The sequence below is a fragment of the Armigeres subalbatus genome, chromosome 3 (genome assembly GCF_024139115.2).
Source record: "Armigeres subalbatus isolate Guangzhou_Male chromosome 3, GZ_Asu_2, whole genome shotgun sequence".
NCBI classification, from domain to species: domain Eukaryota; kingdom Metazoa; phylum Arthropoda; class Insecta; order Diptera; family Culicidae; genus Armigeres; species Armigeres subalbatus.
In genome coordinates this window covers 138,536,349-138,561,034 of record NC_085141.1, presented here as the reverse complement: position 1 = coordinate 138,561,034, position 24,686 = coordinate 138,536,349, and the positions used below count along the sequence as shown (strand labels likewise).

General features: G+C 37.5%; 2 protein-coding genes across 10 annotated transcripts in view; one reads left to right on the top strand and one right to left on the bottom strand.

Annotated features, from left to right (window-relative positions):
• LOC134221206 (uncharacterized) overlaps nt 1-24,686 on the bottom strand; it is a 275,521-nt gene that overhangs the window by 129,295 nt on the left and 121,540 nt on the right. The window lies entirely within an intron of this gene.
• Nucleotides 310-20,412, top strand: LOC134221207 (zinc finger and SCAN domain-containing protein 12-like). Of its 2 annotated transcripts, none has more exons than XM_062700404.1 (3): nt 310-359; nt 421-501; nt 18,090-20,412. In XM_062700404.1, exons 2-3 carry the CDS (start codon nt 459-461, stop codon nt 19,613-19,615), a joined length of 1,569 nt encoding a protein of 522 aa, XP_062556388.1. In that variant the 5' UTR covers nt 310-359; nt 421-458; the 3' UTR covers nt 19,616-20,412. The 2 variants fall into 2 exon arrangements, with proteins under 2 accessions (XP_062556388.1, XP_062556390.1); XM_062700406.1 differs by having other exon boundaries at nt 319-501; nt 18,090-18,443; nt 18,510-20,412.

Genomic DNA, 24,686 nt, shown 5'->3' with positions numbered 1-24,686 from the left:
TTCTTGATTCATTTGCTCAGTAAAACGCCACGTGATGTTTTGTGCATGTACCCTTTTGGGAACATTGCAACGGTCGCGCGCTGTATCGCATAAAGATAGTCTGAACTACAACTTTACTCCAAAGATCACATAAAATTGCAATGCCTGGTGTTTAGTGTTTGTTCTCGATAATGTCAAATTAGTGGCACAAATTATACAAGCATGTTACACGAACCAGTCTAATGGATTATTCACATATATTGAGTAATAGAAGCTTTGTTATACTACACACAATAAATAGTCAATCCCCATACCAACAAAACAGTATCGGGAATGAATAACACTATTTTAGTGATAGTCCTCTCGAGTAGTTGTTTTCTGTGCGTCCTTAATTATCTTTAAAAACTGCTTTTTGATAAATTATTTTACAACTTTCCACAGTTTGTTTTTGGTTCGTTTAACTGTCTTGTTTTAGGATTATGAATACTTCAAGAAGTTATTCTAGTGGAATGCGTTCAAAAGGTACGTTTTTGTACATATAAAAGAGTCGTTCAAATGTTTGTGGATACGTTGGGAACATTGAGGCTGTTGTCATTTGGGTCGCAGCCTGGATTACCTGTTCCGTAAGATATGAACTCACATCAGAAGGTTCAAAATAGATGTCTACCTCTTTTGCCAGCAAGATCAGCTATAAATTTAGTGACTACGTAGAATTTCGAATCATTTTGTTGGTGATTTTCAAAGAGAATACATCAGATAAGAAGGCTTCTGATTTAACTTCCCATTGTGATTAAGATTGATTTCTTTCAGCGATAGCAGTCCTAATAAGAAACAAATGCTTTGTTGCTAATACTTCCGACGTTTCGTCGGATGTAGGAGCAAAAAGTATTTGCTGCTTATTAAGACTGCTATCGCCGAAGGAAATCAATCCTAATAGTAAAACCTCAGTCGTCAACCCCCAGATAACTTCTCATTGCGTATTATCAAATATTTAGTAAATCTTTATCAACAAAATGGTGTTTTCGTACAAGATTTTTTTTATTATATATTACTGAATCGGTATCATTGAAACACTTCCTTCGTGAAAAATTTGTCTAATTCTAGAGCAAGATGCTCAAAATGATTTTCAAAATTGTTCAATAATATACCTAGTAATACGAAATATATTTATTTAGCTTTGTTCGCGTTTGTCGTAGATTATGATTAACACGAGAGCAAACCATGAATAATGATTTCCATTGAAATAGGAGAAACCGCCTCTTTGAAAGTTGTTCTAATTTTCTCTAGTTGGAGGTACATTTTCTCGTGGTTCGAAAACAAAACACACATGGACGCGCGCACACCTTTTTTCGGCGTTTAATGATTCATCCACGAACGAAAAATGTTGGCTCCGCTTCGACACGCCCTGGCCCAATTAGAGCCCGATTGTCAATCGTCGATTGTTAATAATTCGGTTTATGACTGCTGTCGAATGGCATTCTTGTACAAACATGGCTAAGGGATTAGACTGCATCCAAAGCTGAGCAGACAGCTCCACGGTAAAGAACGGATTCGAGAAACATATGCATAATTAGGGCAGGTACACTATGTTCATTCTTTCGATGCGCTGAGTTGCAGAAAAAAAGATGGGTGGGAAGGAGGAACGCCCTCACCAGTGGACGTAACAGGAACGATAACGGTTTTTAACGGATTTCACGAAAAAGTAAACTTTTTTTTTCAATTTTAACCGAAGTCTAAACCATTGGCTTCAATGACATAAAACGGACATAGTACAATAAAACATTCCAACACTTTTATATTTGAATTTAAACATTAAGATTCAAAATGTAGCAGAGGTGTAAATACCATACCTGAACGATTTCTAACTGAATATATTTCATGAATATTTTTTTTACTCGGAGAAGTTTCATACGGAAGGCTTCAAGGCACACATGAAAAATGATTTTCGACTCATTACTTGTCTCGACAAATTTTATAATTTATCAGTTTTATTGTTCAAAATGACGCACATATGTATTTCGAGCGGTAATGGTAATTCTCAGATCTTACAGTAAAAATCACAGTGAGGTTTCTGGATATTTGAATACAGTCAAGCATGTTATTTAGCAAGTATTGATTGTCAACAAACTCCAAGATGTCGGATTGTTTTGCGCTGTTCGTCAATAATGAAACCAGAGGTGACATTGCGCAATTAAATCGTATCGATCTGCCCCCCATACACATGGTCAAGGATGTTCGCGTCAAATTGTCTAATTTCTTGGGGCGGATCAAATGTGTGTCAAACATGCTTCACCGTATGTCTGCGAGGTTAGAGTTATAAAATGTCCACATCTTAGCAATGAGTGTTGTTTCCAAAGGTGTTCATATGTAGCATGCGTAGATTTTTGTTTGACTCATTTGTCTATGTGTGCAAATTATGTAATGCAAAATACAGGATTTTGAACCCCTCTTTCCTCCATGTAGCAATGAGTAACACGCTACCAGACCCTCGTCCCTCTAATTACGTAACGCTTACTGATACAACCGTTGTTCGTTGTTGTTCTAATCTTTATACTCATTGTTTGTGCAGAAAATTGCATATTGGCTTTTGATTTAGATTAATGTCCTTCAGACGTTCACATTCAGCAACTTTTGTGTGCTCTTATGAGGCTTGCAGGTTTTTGTCGGTAATGTTCTAATCTGAAAAAGTTGCGTATGTGCCATAATGCAGCATAAACAAAAGGAGAGCCATGAAATACTTTTACAAAGTTAAATTTTGGTTGCGTACCACATTTGGAAGTACACCCCCTCCCATTTCAGAAAAATAAAATGATAATTGGACCTCCCCCTCCCCCAAACGCGTTACGTAATTTGTTCTACCAATGAAACTGCAATTCATTTAAAAAATCCTCTACTGTCTGCAGTTTATGTTTTATTGCAGTCAAAAGCAGTTAAAATTATCTAACTGTAAACAAATTTCACAATTTCTCCGTGGCGTGCACATCCAAATTAGCTAAAAATTTAGGAAGTCTATTAAATGGTAAATACAATCGTTTGAGCATAGGGTACCAAAAAAGTCAAAATTTGAATCACTCTATTGTGCAGCTATCCACAGCCTCATCATTCATTCGTGCATATTCTAAGTAAAGGTTCCCCCAAACACACGCGACGCGACAGTCGCGACGCGATTCTATCGCTTGGCGACAGCGATTCTGTCGTCGTTGGTATGGAAGCGTAAACCGAACCGAACGATAGAATCGCGGCGACTAGTTGTCGCCGTCGCGGCGATGAAATCGCTTAGGTCTGGGGGAGCCTTAAACGTTTAGGAAGTCAGTCAGAATTTTTCTTCCCACGTTTTTTAAAGATTCCTACCTACCGAAACTACCGATTCTTTAACCCGACAAACCAAAGGACGGCCTGTTGAGCCATTGGAAACCCTCCTCGTGGGCAAAGCCGCACATCAAATCAATAGTTTATTGTGATTTTATAGAATCGATGATTTTGATTACTTTGATTGATGTCCTTTTGGTTGTTTTAATGGTTAAAATAACAGATAAATCTTACTGTTACATCAAATTGCTGTCGATGAGAACAAATTGAAAACTGATGTTGGTTTTCGATAATAAAATATGTTATCAGTTTAATATCAGTTAATATAATTCAGAAATCAGAAGCAACCAATCGTAAAGATCAAAATTTGAAAACAAATTATGACTTTAATTGAATATTGATATTAACATATGTGTAATATTTGCTCACATTATGGTCTCAGATTTTGCTTGGGTTACCAGACGCACAAAACAGAGAATCCAGAACTCCTTCTTAGTGTGCACGTATGGCTCTTCTAAACATAAAGCCATCCTGAGACTGAGACTACATGGCAAACCAGAGGCTCCATAATCAGGAAGATCAAGTACCTTTTCTGCTAAACAGATAGTGCACAAATAGTTCATGCTGAAATATTTGCTTTCAAGCTAAACACGGCTGCAAATAATCGAAAACAATTGAAGTATTTTCTTAAAACCAAAGTCTATGAATTGTCTAAATCGTTTTTTATCCTTTATTGGAAAATATAATTCAATTCACCACTTGAAATTCACTTGGAATTCAATTCATAAATTCAATCATTTCACTTTTCAGAGTTACAGCGGTCCTGCATACGAGTCAAACTTTATTTTTATGATATGGAAATGCTAATATCATCTTCCAAACTTGGACGTACATGTTCATGATAGCATTAGAGGCGACCTTCCTTCTTGATAGTTCCGTTAGGATAGGGGAGGAAGAATATCAGTGTGAAGTTTTCATACGATTTGAAAGCGAGCGGATATGTGCCATCACAAATATTTGTGATGGCTTTCAAATCGACTTCTATAAAACATTCTTCATGCCTCCGTATCCTAAGGGAACTATCAATATACTTTCGCCTCTAATGCTATCATGAACATGTACGTCCAAGTTTGGAAGATGATATTAGCATTTCCATATCATTGTAAATCGTTTAACTTCACGTAGAAGTAACACACACGAAATCATTAATTTAGTTTATTTTTATATTTTTATTATCGAGACTTACAGAAACGAGTCAAACTGTTAAAGACGAAAATCGAAAAACCAAATGAATCTATTCTAAATATCAAACAAGCTGGACGAATAAGTTACCTGAGCACTGAATTGATTAATGTACTGTACTCTTTAACGCGGTACATACTCCGAAATCAGTAGGGGCAGGTGGGGATCCCTTGGGAGACTTTACCCACCCCCTTTTTTTTACTGAAAGCCGAAGTTGCTTTGTTCAGAAGAGACACTTGGAGACATATGGAGACACTTGATTCATCATTAGCCATACTAAAATATAGCGAAAAAATTCTAAAAAACCCAAATTAATCCACCTAGCAGTGATGGCGCCTTTCTCGTGCATTATAAAATATTTTGAAAGAATAACATTAGAAAGGTCAAAAAAGCTTTTAAGGAGAATAGATCGCATTTTTTCGATCATTTTGCATGCTTTTGCATTAGTTAAAATGCATCGCCACCATTCTCGGAAAAATTTTTTTTTTGGTTTTGAATTTTTTTTCCAAGGGGGGACCCTTGGGAAAAAACAATGATTTTTCAATAATTCCGAAATGCAATGTCCGATCGAGCCAATTTTCAATAGCAAACAATGGGACCGCATTCCCCGTCGAATGCAACTTGTTGCGAGTAAATCGGATAATGCTAAGTTCCAAAAAGTGTGTCTACAAAATTTGTACACATACACACATACACACACACACACACATACATACATACACACATACAGACATCACCTCAGTTCGTCGAGCTGAGTTGATCGGTATATAACACTATGGGTCTCCGGGCCTTCTATCAAAAGTTCTTTTTTGAAGCAATCATATAGCCTTTCGGTACAACTTTGTTGTACGAGAAAGGCAAAAAATATAAATATCACAGAAACCCAAGTAACACACTTGGGTTGTTTAGCAAAGAAAAATATGAGGTTTTTATAGTTTCACATAAAGAGCATATGCTTTTCTGACCTCCAACTTTTTTTTGTTTTGTTTGTAAAGCTTTTATTTACTTTTTTGTACAGCAAACCAGAGTGTATGTAATTAAGAGTGGCGACATGTGCCGCATTTGACAGGTCTCCTGCTCGTTTGGAACACAATTTTGTATGGGAATGACAGATGAATTTTGTTCCAATTCTGACAGCGTCGCCATTCTTAATTACATACACTCTGCAGCAAACAATAAGCCATTTTAATCAATAGAATGCCACAATCATTCATAGAATGACAGTTAGCCCATGCATCATACGAACAAATATTTAGTCATATTAATTTTAAATTCGAATTAAAAATAGTTCCGGGGCTCCAAAAATTCTGAAAAATTGAATTTCGGCTCAGTTCCTGCAGATTCACAATATGTAAAGACATCGATACACCTTAACAACCCAATTCAGTTCGATTTGGTCACAGTAACTCATATGTGACTTATTTTGATCGTATATATATGTCACATAAACTCTATGAGACATTAGAGTGGGGCGTCATGGTCATTTTTTCAAATCAATGGTTTTTCGAAGCCATTCTGGGTCCTGAACAACTGTGCAGAATTTGGGACCGATTGATTGCTTCCTCGCTTTCCGCATCGCGTTTGAAGTTTGTATGGAAATTAGTATGGGAGAACGTATATTTTTGCATTTCTTCTACTAGAGGTTTCAGTTCACCGTAAACCAAGTGGCACATTGCGTTAAAGTATAACCTAAAGGATGCCGAGAAACTTTGCTGAAGAAGGCACGTTGCTGGAACGTCCACGAAAAAAGTTATAACGCTACGAACATTGAGTGTTCAAACCATATGCAAAAAATCGTTTATTCTGCCAGCACTGCCGAACTACGTAGACCAATAATTTAACTGAGTGTTATTTCAAAATAATTGATCTTATAGGGCTTTAGAGCTAATGGGAGCTATCCGGAATCATTTCACAAAGAAAAAAATCCGACAAGAAGGAAGATGGATTTTGCCCTTCGATATCTATAGGTCGTCCGGTAGTGCTGGCAGAAACATTGATTTCTTGCATATGGTTTGAACAATTAATTTTCGAAACGTAATAACATTTTTAGTAGACCTTCCAGATACGTACCTTCTTCAGCAAAGTCTTTCGCCATCTTCCAGACTATATGCTAACGTATTGAGTCACGTGATTGATGATAAATTGAAGCCGCTAATAGCAAAAATGTAAAAAAGTACGTTTTCCCATACTAATCTTCATGTAAATTTAAAACGCGATGCGGCATGCGAGGTCACAACCAATCGAGCCCATATTTTGCACAGTTGATTGGGGTCCCAAAACGATTCAGAAAAACCTTGATCTCACTTGATCGGACGAAGTTTGCGTTTTTCCATACAACTGCGCCCCACTCTAATGAGACATGTATGTAGCTCGCGAAGGAGATCAAGTCTCCCCATATTCTAAAATTGCATGCGCTCTCGATTTCCCTAACAAAAATTGTCCATTATCAACAGCAAGTCGGAAAATCTGTGTATTTTGGAGGAAATATAAAAAAAAAATAGATAACACCTTTCTACTTTTATTAAAGCAAATTCTTGGAGAGGGATCAATTTGCCCGGATTTTTTTAAAATTCGATTTTTGACATCACTCCAAAAAATCGATTATATATCAATTACAACAACAATTTTCAGACTGTCACACATTAGTGAAGTTGAATAATATTTGTCCGTCCCTTGCACCTAATCATTTCAGTACCTGTAGTAGTATTTAAAAATGTTGTGTATTGAGTATTAGTAACCCACTATATTAGTGCAACTTTATGCCTAGTATCCAAGCGCTGCTTAGTAACAACCTAGTTTGTTTAATTGAAGTATTGTACCGCTCATAATAAAATCTAATCTTCCGCTCATTTTCAGTCGCAACGAAAGATAAGCGCCAGATAGTCGCCTGAAAAAACATACCTCCAGAAAAAAGCTACTTTGATATTTTTGAAAATTTGGCCACCACGTGGTGCGGATAAATTTAACACATCTATGAGAGCCTTGGAAAATGATCACGAAAGTTGTCATTTTGTCACAAGGCACAATAATTAGTTAAATACATTTTCATTAGTCCCTTTGAGCCCAACCAGTTTACACGCGTCTTATTATCTCGTAAGAGGTTATGGGCCCAGGGCTAGTCATAGCTTGAAGTAGTCTAGTTCAAGATGAATACACCACTAGGTGTTCCAATCTGTCAAATCCACGATTCAGCCATCTTGTATTTTTAGTATGGGAGAGCCAGCGGGTTTGTTTTTGTTTGCACTAAAGATGAATTTTTCACCCCCGCCTTCTTTTCTTCCATAAACTTGGAAGATTAGAGCACCTAGTAGTGTATTCATCTTGCTTACAACTGTCAAGTTAGAAGTTTGTGAATCCGTTGAAGATTATGTTGATCAGTTGGTTACGGCGGAAAATGATTTAGGAGAAATTGGTTTTCAAGTCAACGATCAGTGGCTGGCGTCATTGCTCCCTATAGAATTGCCTGAATATTACGATCCGATGATAATGGGTCTTCAAACCTCGGGAATTGCGTTAACTGCTGATGTTATGAAGGCGAAGATTATTCAAGATGTCAAATGGCCGCAGCAGTGAAGGTGCTATCTATTCAAAGAAGAAGTCGAAGCGAAATGAAGGGAGTGCAGAAAGAAAGAATGGAACATGTTACAATTGCAAGAAACCGGGGCATTTTGCTGTGAATTGTCCTCAGAAACAAGATGCAAACTCTTCAAAATCAAAAGGGAAAGGTTTGTGTGTTTCGTTAGCTACAGATATCGGTAAGGAAGAAGATCGGTATTTTGATTCCGGTGCGACCTCACACATAACACGAACCAAGGAAGGTTTAATCAAGCAATCGGACTGGATACATTCGATCGATATGCAAGCAGTCAAAGCATCAAGTCGATAGCAAAAGGTATTGTCAAGCTGGAGTTGGAAGAAGGGCTAACAGAAGTGAAAGATGTTTGGATGGTTTCTGAATTGATGACAAACCTGTTGTCTACTAAGTAAGACTTGTACAAAGAACATGACAGTGCTTTTCAAGAAAGATGGTTGCGAAGTACGCGATGAAGTTGGTGATATAGTTCTTACTCGAACATCTGAATCAGCAAAATGTCATACGCTCAAGGTAAGCACGCAAAAAGTTCAAGGCTAGTAAGTCGCGTGCTGAAAATTTCTTGGATCTGGTTCATTCAGATGTATGCGGACCGGTTGAAGTTAAATCGATTGGTGGAAGCCGATACTTTGTGACTTTTGTTGACGATGTCAGTCAAAAGATGTTTGTGTATTTTATGAAATCCAAAACTCAAGTGAAAGAGGTATATGAAAAATTCAAGGAGATGGCAGAAAGACAGACAGGACCGGACGTAAGTTGGAGATATTGCGGTTGGATAGAGGGACAGAGTACATCAACGCCACGATGATGAAGAGCACCGAAATAGATGAAGTGATTCACCAAACAACGTGCCCCTACACGCCTGAGCAAAATGGAATTGCAGAACGCATGAATAGGACACTTGTTGATAATTCCAAAGGATTTCGGGTATATTGTCAAGAAAAGAATGAAGCTATTATAAGCAGAGACATCATGTTCATTAACGAAGAGCATGTTTTTCATACGACACGTTTATGGACGATTACGAGCGTCTTGGGCACATGAGACGGATCGATGAATCGGTTGACAATACCAAGCTGCACTGTTACCTTCCCCACCATCCCACTAGGGTAGTGTTTGACGATTCGTGTCAAACAACTTCAGGCTGCACATTCAATGACATTCGGACCGGTCGTTCATGACGATCTTTTGTCACTCATCTCTTTGTCATCTCGCCACGAAAACTCTCCAGAAACTGTCAATCGATTCCGACAATCAATATTCATCCGCCGCTGATCCTGTCGCTAATGTTTTTTTACGATGACTTGCTTTTCGGAGCCGACGATGTCGTAGCCACTATCCAAACATGACGTGAAACAACAAGCATTGAACAAACAATTGTGAATTTTGTTGAGTTGATTACTTGGCCAGAAGTGGATGATCATCATTCAAATGAAGTTAGTTCTACTCAACCGCAAGCTACGCAACAATAAGACATTTTTCTTGATGTTGACAATTATTCAGAGCCTGAATCTGCGATCCCACCGCAAATTATTAGATCTAGTTACACCGAGGCACACCATCTAGTTAAACGAACTGATCGAAAGCTATGCACGACAGCAATGCGTGAAGAGATTCAAGCATTGATTGAAAATGAAACCTGCGAATTAACTGCTCTACCTGAAGGACGTAAGGCAATCAAAAACAAATGGATTTTCAAAACGAAAAGAGGTCGCGATGGAAAGGTGTAGCGATTTAAAGCAAGGTTAGTCGTGAAAGGATGTTCACAACACTACGGAATCGACCTCGATGAGGTATATTCTCCAGTCGTATGCTATTCGATGCCTGATGTCACTGGCGGCTCAATACAACTTAAACATAGACCAGATGGATGCAGTGACCGCTTTTCTTCAAGGGGGACAATCCCTGAAGTAATTTTCATGGAAAACCCGAAGGTTTTGCTCAAGATCCATCAAAAGTATGCCGTTTAAAGAAAGCTTTGTATGGCTTGAAACAATCCAGCCGTGTATGGAATCTCCAACTTGATGAAGTGTTGCGTAAATTTGGTTTGGAGCGTTCAGCATTAGACCTATGTTTATATTTCAAGATTGATGGAGAGAAAATGATTCACGTTATAATATATGTTGACGACTTCCTCCTGTTTACGAATAATGCAATTCCAAAGAAAAGGCTAAAAACTTTCCTCAACACTAGCTTTAAGGTGAAAGATTTGGGAGAAGCATGTGTTGGTGTTGGATTAAGAATTACCCGTGACAGAACGAGGGGTAAGATTTGGCTTGATCAACAGCAGTATATTTAAGTTGTACTCAAACGTTTCAATTTGGTGAACAGTAATCCTGGGGGGCCCTCCTTAGCCGTGTGGTAAGACGCGCGGCTACAAAGCGAGACCATGCTGAGGGTGGCTGGGTTCGATTCCCGGTGCCGGTCTAGGCAATTTTTGAATTGGAAAATTGTCTTGACATCCCTGGGCATAAAAGTATCATCGTGCTAGCCTCATGATTATACGAATGCAAAAGTGATAACCTGGCTTAGAAACCTCGCAGTTAATAATTGTGGAAGAGCTTAATGAACACTTAGCTGCGAGGCGGCTCTGTCCCAGTGTGGGGATGTAATGCCAATAAGAAGAAGAAGAATCCTGTTTCTACTCCAGTTGATCCTAGTGTAAAGCTCGACAAGACAATGTGTCCATCTGATCAAGAAGAACTTCGAATCATGAAGGGCATCCCATATAAAGAAGCCGTAGGTTCTCTGACAGATATTGCACAAGCAACAAGACAGGACATTGCGTTCGCGGTCAACATGGTTACTAAATTCAGCAATAACTCTGGTCTTCCTCATTGAGAAGCAGTAAAACGTTATCTCAAAGGCTCATCAAATAGCCGTCTAGAATATTCATTAAAAGACAACCCGCAGTTGACTGGTTACACGGATGCGGATTGGGGAGGAGATACAGAGAATGGAAAATCTACCACTGGCTACGTTTTCAAAAAAATGGAAGGAGCGATATAGTGGAACTGCAAACGACAAGATGTTGTGGCGCTTCCAACACAATATCACGTAAAGTACATTACTGCCATCGGGGTGACAATGGGTCTGGGGGTGAGAATGGGTCATTGCTCTCATTGGCAATCTGGAGGTCGTAAAGCGAAATCGTTCAAAAAGGTCTCTTATATTTTAGTCTTCTTGCCCTCAGATACATTCAATCCATTCTACAAACATTCTAAGTAGTTGAAACAGTGACCCATTCTCACCCCCCATTTGACCCATTGTCACCCCCAACGACGATACGAAATATTTGTTAAAATAATAAAAAAAAATCAACACCTCCTGAATCAAAATCCACCCAGCGTGAAAGGGTTTGAAATCAACGGGTCGATGTTCGAATAGCTATTCAATGTTTGAAACTGTCAATGAATTAAAATATCTCTGTAGGGAAAATGGGTAAAACCGTCACCTTAAGCTAATTTGCAACTCTCCAATCTTTGAAGCAATTTGAATGAAGGTCTAGAAATTTTATACAAGCGTGAATAAGTCCAAGAGGTCTCATGACAATATTTCTTGCTAGAATTTTGTTTCTGATGAAAACGAGAATAGTCCATTTGCGAGCCGAACCGGCGGGGTGCGGGTAAGATCCACACCCTCAAATGGGTTGCATAATATTCATTATAACACTCATTTGGGTGCTATAATGAAAAACCAACATCAGAACAGTAGTTACATGACTACATTTTGCTGAATTAGCTTGGGTAAGTGTTCAAATAGTGTATTCTCTGCGTCGCGTAATAAATGAAATAGTTTGATGGACATGACATCAAAAATTTCCAAAAGCAAGTACATCTATCGCTTCACGGTTTATCGAACTATGCAATGTGGCACGGCAACATGGAATCTCTGCAGCAACATAATTTATTGGCAAGAATGATCATGTGGAGTAAATTCTGGAAGGAATTAGACAAGTACAAGTATAATTTTGGTACAGATTTGTCATATTAAAGTCCATTTTTCGTCATTGCTCAAAAAAATCATGTGCAACTTGTTGCAAAATTCGATTTTTTTAGCACTCGTAGTATTCATCCAACTCGGCAAGCCTCGTTTGATAATCGTACGACTCGTGCTGAAAAAATCATCTTTTTACAACTTATTGTACAAACTACTATTAAATGCACAAAATTAACATATTTTTAAGGATGAACTTTTCGGATTCCAATTTTGTTCCACCTCGTGTTTCCAAGGGCACCACTGTCAATACTGAAGTAACGAGCAACTATCATGTATTTATTCTACGCTTGCTGCGACGCAGCAAAGCCAAATGAAAAAATGACAGCTATTCGTTGATGAAAACGCGAGGTATAATTTATTTGGATTCAGGAGAGTTTCACCTTAAGTGTCAGAAATGAAAATGATTAGTTTCGTAGGGGTGAAAATGGATCACGCAAGAACAACACTATAGAACGTATTGAATATATCCAAAAGCAAAAATACAGTATTTTCTTTGGGCGCTTTGTTATCCGACCAGCAGATTATCTTTGATAACTGAATATTACCATTACCCTTTAAACCTATTGTCACGCCCAATAATGATATTGCTATGTAATCAATCTCGGATTTAGTTAAACACACTTAGTTTTTATTTTTACAGCTCGGCAAAATCCGCACAGCCGTGTACATAGCAGAATAAAAAACTGATATCCCACCAAGAATGTGGTTTTAGCTAGACCTGTGCGCCGAAGTATTTGTGAACGGCGGCGGCGTAAGGCCATTTTTGCACCGGCGGCGGCGGCGTCTGCGGCGTCACGCCGTAAGCCATGTTCGGCGGCGGCGGCGGCGGCGTGAATCGGCGTGAATGATTTTAAGCTGAGAAAAAAAAATCACGCAGTAAGGCCTATCATGCTTTTATTGTATTTTAGGTTTTTGTACAATTGCTAGCTACAGATAGACTGATAGGGTGAACATGCTAATAGCTATAGCTTGTATCTCCACAGCAAAAGTTTACATAACATCTTCCATTAGGATATTGCCGCATCACAGCACATAAATTCAGTGGAAAGTACTTCAGTTATAAATCCAGAAATTCGTTTGGAAATTCCTCAAGATATTCCTCAGAAAATTCGAAAAAGGAATTCGGTGAACTAATTTAGAATTTCCTATGAATTCCTTCAGAACTTACTCCAAGAATTCCTTGAAAATTTATTTGGCTATTGCTTCGGAAATTCTTTCCAAAATTTCTTCAAAAGTTCATTCAGGAAATTCCTTGGAAATTACTTTAGGGATTGCTTCGGAAATTCCTTTACGAAGTCTTTTGGGATTTTTTTTCGGAAATACATTTGAAAACTTTTTTCCTTCGGAAATTCCTTTAAGAATTCTTTACAAAATACCCATGTAAACTCCTTCATGAATTTCCATCGGAATACCTACGGACACTGTTTGAGGAATAAATCCGGAAATCCCTTTAGGAGAATGCCTTCGGAATTCGATTTAGTTTTTTTTTAATTAATTCAAGAATTTTTTTAGGGGTTTCTAATAGAAATTCTTCCAGTAATTCCTTAAAAATTTCTTCGGAAACTCTAAGAAGATATTTTTGGTATTCTTTCGAAATTTTGCTCTGGAATTTATTTAGAACTTTTTCTAGGAATTCTTTCTGAATTTCCTATAGGAATTTATTCGAACATTCCTCAGGAAATTCCTTTGGCAGAAATTCCAGAAATTCCTGTAGAACTTCGAAAATATCTTTTAAAATTCCTATAAGAATTCTTTCGAGAATACCTTCAGACATTCTTTTGGGAAATCTTCTAAAATTTCGTTTGTAAATTCCTTTCATTTTTTTGAACCTTTGTTTTTTTTAATTGAAAATAAGTTAAACGCTCAAATATTTTTGGAAATTTCTTTATAAATTCCTCCAAATAAGAATTCTTTCCGGAATTATTCTTGTATGAATTTTGTATAGTTGATTGAAGGAATTTCCTAAGGACTCAATTCTTGAAGGACTAATCGAAAGAGAACCTGAAAAGATTTTCTAACAGAATTTTTAAATGAATTTCAAAGAGGTGAACCAGGGCTGAAAACCTCTATAATAAATTTTGTTTGACTATTATCGGCTCTTTCAGTCATATAAGTATCACGAAAGTATCACATCAACTCTATAATAAAGAATAAAAAAAAATGAATTTCTGAAGTAATATCCGAAAGAATTCTGAAAGTAATTTACGAAGAAATGTTTAATGGATTCACTGAACAAATGGCTATTGGTATGTACACAGAAATTCCTATAGTTCTCCAGGAATTTCTTCGAAAGTCCGGACAGTAGTAGAACAAACTCAGTTTTGGCTTTAGAATCAAGACTGCATGCCAAGAAAAACTCCCAAAATATCGAGATTGCAGATATTCAGATATTCTCAAGAATTCTTTGGGAATTTCTTGCACGAGTTCCTTCGAAAATTTCTACAGATTTTTTTTTATAAATACCTTAAGTAATTCCCTAGGAAAAATATTCAGGAATTAATTCGGTAAGTCATCAGGAAACTCATCCTAAAATACCTTCTAAAACTCCGTCAGCAATCCGATCAAGAATTTCTTCAAAAACTCTCCACAAATTAAACCAGGCTTTTTTTTTTAAATTCCCCCTAGGAATTGCTTCGGAACTTCTTGGGACCTTAAGAAATTTCTTAAGGAATTCTTCTGGAAATTCCTTCAAAAATTCATATAAGATTCACACTGACCATTCCATACAGAATTTCTTTTTAGTAATACTTTTAATAATTTCTACTCATGTAGATGGGTACACTTCCCCACAGTTGTAATGGACTCGACGTGCCCTTCTTCAAAGAAGTCATCCCTCGGAAAACTCAAAAAGGATTGCGAATCTATTTGTTAGTCTGTTGGATTACATTGCTGAAAGGAGATTCTCTCTATCTCGCGGGCTTCACGTAAGTGTCTCTGGTTACGGGTCCGCCACCTCCGTTGCTTGCCCTGCAAACAGAAGTGCATTGAAAGCAGAATGGTAATTAAATTCGATTGCACTATTGGGTGGAGCCGCATGCAGAGCAAGACTCAAGCCAGGGTGATGGATAACCACATACATACATACATACTTTAGAAAATTTCTGCAAAATTCCTTCGGAAATTATTTTAACAATTCCACTGGAATTTTTCCAGGTATTTCATAAGATATTCCATTCCCTCGAATTTAATCTAGTAATTCTTTCGGAATTTCCAACACCATTTCCTTCCAAAACTGTAGGACGAATTTCAAGATACCCATCTCCGTACGAATTCCTAGACCAATTTCCAAAGGACCTTCTAAGGGAATTACTGACATACTTAAATTTCTTAAACAATTTCTTTGGACATTCCTCGTAGAATTCCTTCATGATTTTCTCCAGAGATTCCTTCAGAAGATCCTCCAGAAATTACAACGGAGATAAATTCAGAAATGTTTCAAGGCTCTAAGAATTTTCTTCAGATATTCCTTCAAAACTTCCTCCAGGACTTCATGGAAATAATTTCAAGAAAATCAAGAAATTGTTTATCGAAATAAATCGAAACCAATTTTTTTTAAACAATTCTAGCAATTACAAGGAAGATGAATGAAATGTTCAATTTGTTGGGTCACGTGCCCAATCGTGCTCCGGCTCCTGAAGCCAGAAGATCAGTTTTGCATTCACACATTCATTATGGTGTTGATTTGTAGCTGTTTTTTTCGGGATCTCAGCAATTTGTTAAACTTTTACCGAGATTCGCAAAGCCGACCCCTAACAAACGTGTTTTTTGCCAAGATTTCTGTCAAATTGCTGAAAATCAGCAAATTATTTGCCGAAAACCAGCTAACAAACGTTATTTTTGCCGGGATATCAGTTTTTATTTTGCTTTCCACATGAAGTTACATATGAGATTAGAAGTTAATCGCCACGCTCATTGATTTGTAGATCTGTAGCCACGAAGTTTTGGATGACCTAACATTTAACACGCCAAAGCGTGTTAAAGTGACAGGGATAAAATTAAACAAATCTGCTAAAGGTATAATAGCTATTTAATTAATGCTTGATAGGTTGCCTTGGTTCGGCAGATGCAAACGCACTGCATAATGTGATTTTTGTGTTGGCCAAACATCGGCGTGAAATACGAAATTCGGCGGCGTGGAGCCAACCGGCGTATGGCGCGCCGCCGACACCTTGACCGGCGTCGGCGTGCGTCAATAAGTGTCGGCGGCGGCGGCGTGGCGCGGCGGCGCACAGGTCTAGTTTTAGCTGGGTTTCGGCAAATCATTTGCTGATTTTCAGCAACTTCGACAGATATCTCTGCGAAAAACATGTTTGCTGGGGCTCGGCTGTGCGAATCTCGGTAAAAGTTGAACAAATTGCTGACATCCCGGTAAAAAAAAAAATAAGTGTGTAGTTTCCGGCGCTCATATCCTCGTTTCTCCAATACATGAATTATTATGCGAATGATGAGTCTGATAAAACAGAGGCATTTGATAATATAACAATGTTGAGCTACATGTGGAAGTTTATAATTAGAAACTTTGGGCTCAAAAGTTATGGCCAAAACGCTTTTTTATACGCACGAGAAATACACCAACCCCACTAAATGGATTAATCAGAGTTTTAAACTTTTTGTACTACTAATCTAGATTAATTTCATATGTATTTATTTAAAGTAAGGCTTCAAAGATAGATTTTTTGCGAATCAGCATGTACATACGAAGCATTTATATTCAAGCTGAATTTTCTGGAGTTCATCACAAATATCAAAGAGGTAAGATTAACGGATTTCGATACATTTACAAAATCGAGTTTGTGTACATAATTACGCCTTCTTTACATAATTCGTGTACTGCCCTTACCATTATTGAGCTATAGAGAAAGGTGGACTTTGCGGTTTCTTTTGTTCTCATTTCCAGCATGTAGGTACATGATTTTTAATATGAATGAATTTAGATGTATCGTCCGTGAAGACAGGAAGTAAGATCAATGCTGGAATTTTTATTTATCAAATTTCAATAGATTAGGCTCAAAAAATCATTCACGATTTGCAACATTGTATGATTTTTACGTGTTCTTTTTTGTTGAATGCATTGAATGAACTTTCTTTGCTCAAAATAATAGATAATAAATCTATACATAAGCAAAACAATTCTTTTTGAGGCCTTTAGCAGCAAAATCATTGTTAGCCAATGAGCGAAACGATGCGATTCTGCACGAAATACTCAAGCGTGGTGCTTGTGCTCTTCCTGCATAATCTTCCCAATAATGATTGAGGTTTGAGTATGATCCTACCAACACTGAGAAAGATATCTAATTTGAGTAGCTGTGACTCTAACGCTGAGTTGCTGCATGCAAGGCTCCAATGACGATTCAATGCGAGCGCGATGGACAATCACCGCCACTCAGCGACAGTTGCGTCACGCGTGTTCGGGAGAGCCTTGATGCCACAAACATGGCAGAAAAGAAATGCAAAACACTGCACAACAAATTATGTTGGAATCAGCTGAATATAAAAATATATTATGTGTTATCGAACTTCTTCTACTCCTTTCGAAGTAAAAAATGTCGCATTTGCATTACTTATCAAGCATCTGTTCTAGTGGCGAGAAAAGATATATTTATGGGATATTAAGTTGCCCAAATACGCTTATTCCCAATAATCATTTTGCGTAAATTCAAAACGTTAGTATGAAGGCTTCTTTATTTACTGATAAATAGAATTATCCGAAACAAACCGGCCCCCAACTCAAAGATACATAAACATAACAATCCTTAACAAGCTCAGACCCACAGAATCTACCCGCATGGCTATCATCCTCTTCTCCTTCTACATACTTACCTATTCGTATCATACCCGTAATACATACCTAATGTACTACTTACCTGATCCCTAGTAACACACGATCAGTGGAACATTCTTAGTCTGCCGTTCGAAGTGTTAACATCTATCGATAATAGGCATCCGTTGTTTTCTATTCGTTTCTCAGATTTGTGTAAAGTGAACAGTTGTGCAGAATTTGGATATTCATCCGTCTTCGCTGACATGGATTCAACCGTAGACAACTCTCCACTGTGGGGAGCCACCCAATTAAGCTATCCCGATTTCAACCGTCAGTGGACCGATGGTGGTGATCCGCATCAGCAAGCTATACAATGTCAATCAGGAGGATATCAGCCGTATTCAATGGCACCGATCGAGGGCAATTATACCGAATTACGAACATCACCGGAAGTCGTCGAGGCAGATTCCACCATTGCAGAACACGGTGGAGCGATGTATCATGGATACCAGCATCTACCAACGGGTGTCGCTGCCGGGGACTTGTTTCCGGTTCCTACTGGTGGTTATCAACCGAGTTTTGTATCACAGCTTCCGTTTTCTAACAGTAACAATGTTTTGTTGCCAGAGGGTGTATCGTATCCGGTGGCCGAGTCTGGTGCCCCTGGACAGAACATGTCTCCGGATGGAGGATACTCTTCAGGGAACTCGGAATACTACACATCGTATCAACTAGTGCCACAAGCTTATGCAGCTGGATCGCCTTATCAAAACGTGGATTCTCCGCCAGATACCGAAAACGTGAAATATGAAGTGGTTGAAGTGAAGGAAGAGCCAGACGTGTATCGAAATGATCAGTATTTTATGGAATATGTGCAGCCAAGTGTGAATGTTAACCAAGGACAAAAGAGTAAACCGATTATTCATGGCAATGTTTTGATAAAACCGGCTACCAATAAGCAAGAATCAGAATTGAAACGTGTAGAATTTGAAGTTCTAGGAGTGCATAATCCTATGAACTATCCACTCAATATTCCGTTACCGCAAGAGCATGCCCCGTTGAATCCACAACAACAGCTACAACATTCCGGAAAGCCCATAGTACAGCTTAAGGTCAATTCAACAAAACCACTGGCCAAGGCTCAGACCAATCAACGGAAGCAGCGTAGATCACGTCCATATCCGGCTGTGGCATTTGATCAGCAACCATCAATTGACTTAGACCCATCAGACCCCTCGCCAAAGTTCCGTATACCACAGGGAAGTCCGCTTCCAGCTTATAATAAACCGGAGGAGGACGAATCAGAAGAAGGTAATGCTCGCAGGTCCGCCCGTCCGAGCGTTATCGAGTGCAGTGATTACAAGTGCAACAAGTGCGGTACCTTCTTTGCCCGCCAGTGCGGTCTGACTCAGCATCAGAAGTGGATCCATGCCGAGCGGAAGTTTCAGTGTGAACGGTGCGGTAAGAAGTTCCCCTCGCAGGATGATTTGACCAAACACATAAAGCGGCACGATATGCAAGACAAACCGTTCAAGTGTCTGCTTTGCCCCAAACAGTTTTGTCACAAAAATGATCTCCGCCGGCACATGTACCGCCACGAGGAAAGCACTCCCTACAAGTGCGACCTTTGCCCGAAGTGCTTCATCCGTAAGGACCATCTGTTGGCCCATCAGTTATCGCACGATCGTCGCGATAAGAAGTGCATCGATAAGGAGAATGGCATTCTTTTCTAGGGCCTTATCTGAACGAATGGAGAGGAACCCCGCTAACGGTTTGCATATCAGGGGAGCACGTCTTCTCAAAGCAATAACCTCATAGATACTAATGATTCATTCTTTTGATTTTTTGCTAAATAATATTCATACAATGGCAATCCGGTGACTAATGCAATGGATTAGGCAGATGCTGTCTTAAAGATCTGCGTACTTATTTCGGTTCCTTTTTAAATGGATAGTGTGCAAAACAAAATGTTGTTTGTTAAATGATTGTAAGAAAACCGTTGTTCATTCCCCAGTTAGCGGGGTCAGTTGTGCGATCGTCATATTAATTGTATTTATTTAATAATTTTTAACGATTCAATTGTACGTTGACAAATAGTTCATGTTTGTACAATAATAGTTTCATTATTTGACAAAGTACATTTTATGCGATATTGATGCCTTACATTTATATGCAATGTAAACATATCTAAAATAATAATAATATGAATCAATGTAATTAGGAATAAGATTAATAATGCAACAAGAAGAAAAATAAACAATGAAGCGACTTATAAGTTAATGCTTAGCATTGAAAACTTTAGATACGTGATTGAAACAGTGAAAACATTTACTAGAACATTTACATTTACTAGAAAAGTAGTACGTGATTTCTCTAGATTTAATGTGAAACTTTATAATTTTTAAAAATCTTATCATTAAGTACAATCTGTCGAATTTATGTGAAAAACTACCATTTTTTTATTAGTATTTCAATTATGTATTCAAAATTAATGAAAAAATATAATAATACAAATGTTGTTCCCAAGATATTTTCAGGGATTATCCGTTCTCACAATTGAAAAATGTTTTGTGCTTGTGCAAAAATGATTCATCTCAAATTTATTGTGTTATATCTGTCAGATCAAAGACAAAATGATATACGAAAAATATTTTCATCAGGAGATCAAGCACAAAAAGCTTTTCGAAAAGTTTATTAGGCAAACCTGTCATGTAACTGTCAGGAATAAAAACGACTATGGATTTGTTTCCATATTACAATTAGAGGATTTAACGTATCATTAATATTATAGGTGATAAAATCTAAATAATGAAAAAAAAAACATAATAAAAAAATGCGATTCAAAAGATTTTCTCATATATTATTTTGAATTGAAAATATCCATATGGCGTTCACAAAGGTTTACGGCTAATGATACCCACCTCAAAGCTTGCTTAGAATCAGAAAACACGGAAAAATACAGTCATCCCCCCATTACCGAACATACCCATGTTTCCCAATTAATTTTTAAAGGAATAAACTCGAATGCAGGTAGGTATCTCTTTTGTCTTACATCGCAATCGAATATAAACACGATACGGGTGAAAATCATCCATATGCAGCCACTTCTTTTTATCACATTTTCCTGGTGTGTATCGATTGAAAAGGCTTCTATTGCTCAATCTTTGTAGGGGAAAAGACGGCTTTGGCAGGTTTTGTTCTATTATTGGCAGGGGGTTTTTGTCTATCGAATTTTATGAAATTTGGCCACAATTAGGGTCTCGCCGACATTTCTCACCAACACGAACGCAGGTTCGTGGTTGCAAACAATCCCATTTGATTTTGCCGTGACAGCTGCTCGTGGTTGCAAACAAACCGAGTAAAAGTGTGAGTGAAACTTGCGTGTACGTACACGATCGCTGAAAGCCTAATATGCTTTAATATGCAAAGAATGTTGAGGCTAAATTTGAGCATAATCAGTCATCAAAAACCCCCATGACAATAATAGAACAAAACCTGCCAAAGCCGTCATTCCCCCTATATGAATCATACAACCATTTCAATGTTTGTAAGGACCCTCATCATTTCCTTGAATTATGAACATGCGTAAGATTAGATTAAAACTGCTCAATATAATTGGAAAATATCAAATTTTCGGACTGCTGACGGTTTGCACACTCAACCAGCGAAAGTTGAATACAGTTTTGTATTAACCTTCCGGAACTCGCATTTTTGCAGGGAACTCTCTCAGGCATGGCGTATAACACTTGTTTCGCCTGGATCCCCAGCCATTGTGGCATCAACACGTAAAAAAATAACCTTATATGTTATGGCAAAAAAACATTCGAAAATAATTATACTCTTCTTTATGCCACCTAATGAATGATCCCATATCAAACAGCTAATAACATTCATAAGTTAATGAAAAGTATAAGTTTCCGAATGTATGTGACTAATGCCATGTATAAGTTTTTTCTTATACATGTCATTAGGCGCCTGCTTTGGCAAAAAAGTATTAGAAATATTATTAATAAACAACATTAATTTTTTTTTACGTGAAGGGTGTGTGTAAAGGCATCAAAGTAGGCTTAACATGAATAATAACGAAGTGCCACCAAAATATCAATCAAAGCAATTGTGGTACTTTGCCATCAGTCAAATGCATGCGATCAACCACCACAGACTGGAGGGACAGTTTTCCAGCAGACTTCCGCTTGTCTAGCAGCATGATAATCACCACAAAGGGGAACACTGCCGCTGACGACACGAAGGTCAACTCTATTCTCATTCCGTGAGATACCGTCGGCCAGGACTGGGATTCGCTTTGGGACTGTAGAAGGCTTGATTTCTTGAGCGACCCGGTCTCCCAAAACGAGCAAACTGTGATCTCCGGAATTAAGTTTCCCATGATTGATTTAATTTGATGATTTGATGAATGATTAATGGTTAATTAATTTTTGACAATGATTAATCATTATGATTAATGAATCAATTATCTCTTGACAACGATTAACGATAATGATTAATGACACAATATGTGTATGATTAGTGATTACGATCATATGATTTATGATTAACTGCAAAATTTTATGATTAACGGTTAGCGATTAATGAATAAATCATATTTTCTGGATGATAAGGATTATGTATAATGAATAAATAACCCATTATTCATTAACATAATTAAATCTATGATTAATCACTAATGCTCTGCAGATGTCCCAAATACGACCATCCCAGAGAGCTCTATGAGACCCGGTCAGTTTTCGGGACCCATAAGCTGACGACGAGGCGGCAATGGAAGCACTGCTTTGCTTCCTGAGGGACGCAGGACTGTACCAGAAAAGTCAAATTCCTTTGTCATGGGCCCTTTGCTTGGGGGACATTCGTCGAATTTAAGATCCACCCCAACAACAATAAACAAAACCCATAGGGTAAAACTACCTATCGTTGTGGTATGTCCTAATGTTGCGGTAGTGTTCTTGGATTTAAGAGCATAAAAAAATTGTGGATCCGCTCAAACTCTTCGAATCAACCACTGGAACACCTATTGTTTAACAAATTTCGTTCAAAATGATGAAAAATCAATATTTTTCATTAAAAAATTGCATCCTTTGAGCCTATTATTGCGGTAGTGCTAAGGTCCTATTGTGGTGGTATCGCTCTCTATAAGAAATACAGGCAATACCGCAACAATAGGACTGACTTTCAAAATATATCGCAACGATAGGCAACTGCGTTCTATTATTGCGGTAGTTTGTTTTTATTGTGATAAAAACAAAACAACATAAGTTAATTTTTGTTCAGGAATGTATGAAATGTTTTTCGTTTGTTTGAGAAACTACTTAAGTCCACGTACTTTGAAGAGCAATTGTGGAGTACTGCTTACATTTTTTGCACTGAAAGTGCCCCAGGGTGTTGAGTTTTGCCAAAAAGTATTGATCTGTATCGAAGAAATCGAAAGACTCCGTGCAAGTTTGTTCAAAAACAGTTTTTTGTTAAGTGGTGGAATTCAATGGGATTGTACAATCTCGTCTTATGACAAGTGAGTTTTTTGTTGTTTTCTCGAAATACACGTAAAAAAAATTAATGTTGTTTATTATTAATATTTCTAATACTTTTTTGCCAAAGCAGGCGCTTAATGACATGTATAAGAAAAAACTTATACATCGCATTAGTCACATACATTCGGAAACTTATACTTTTCATTAACTTATGAATGTTATTAGCTTTTTGATATTGGGTCACTCATTAGGTGGCATAATGAAGAGTATAAGTATTTTCGAATGGGTTTTTGCCATAACATATAAGGTTATTTTTTTACGTGTAGTGTAAAATGGACTTATGTAGTTTCTCAAACAAATGATTCAATTGTGTCATGCACCATAACTCTCTCTTACGTTAAATGTTTGACCCAGAAAAAGCCCGATTTACTTTTAATTGTGCACCTTTTCAATCGCTAGCCGTGGCAAATAAAATTTCTGCAGCAACCGCCGTGGGGGGCATTACTACCGTGGTAAGAATTTCAAGAGTTCATGGATTTATTGAATGCTATTTGCTGTAAGATTAGCTTTAACCATGCCCTTGTTATATTCCAAACTATTATAAATTTTGTAAAAAATCCACATAATAAATCTTATTTTACAAACAATCTCCATAAGTCTTAGAGGTATTGAATTATTTTATAATGGCAATGCAAGAGAACATTGTAGTTGTATCAAAATTTATATCAAAGTATGGGAAACAGATAACAATAAATACATAATTTCAGTCATGATGTTTCCATTTTTTTTCCAAAAAAAAGAGGTCATGTCTAACGTGAAGCAAGATGGTATTGAATGCACATATGGATGTATGATGTTTAAAAATTGTGTATTTTAGTCAATCCTACAATAATTTCCATTCCAAACAACTTTTATTAAAATTTTCCGAATGTCATACTTTCCAAGGTACCGTAATCCGGGGGAACATTGATAATTTTTTAAATTATTTTGTAAATATTTCCCCCGGAAGTGAAATCATATCTTTTTCGTATTGTTAAAACGAGTACTGCTACATGTAGAACGTATAAGACTGTTGTTCTTGATTATTTGATAATTTTGAACTTGTTTTAAAAATGTTTTTTGTCGAGTTTTTTATTTTTCAATTTGGGGTAACTTTCTTTATCTATAGAGAAAGTGTATGCAAACGCCTTGAGGTAGGCAATTATAGTTGAAATCTCTTACGCTTGTTTTGAGAAAGACATCATCACCGCTAGTGGAATTATCTGGTTTTTCAACAATATCTGTATCTATAAAATTATTCACTGAACAGTTCTGCTGTTGA

What these genes read in the sequence shown, in the direction of transcription:
- LOC134221207 (XM_062700404.1), top strand. Translation starts at nt 459, where the DNA reads ATGAATACTTCAAGAAGTTATTCTAGTGGAATGCGTTCAAAAG. An exon ending in TAGTGGAATGCGTTCAAAAG is followed by an intron (nt 502 to 18,089) that starts GTACGTTTTTGT and finishes TTCGTTTCTCAG; the next exon opens with ATTTGTGTAAAGTGAACAGT.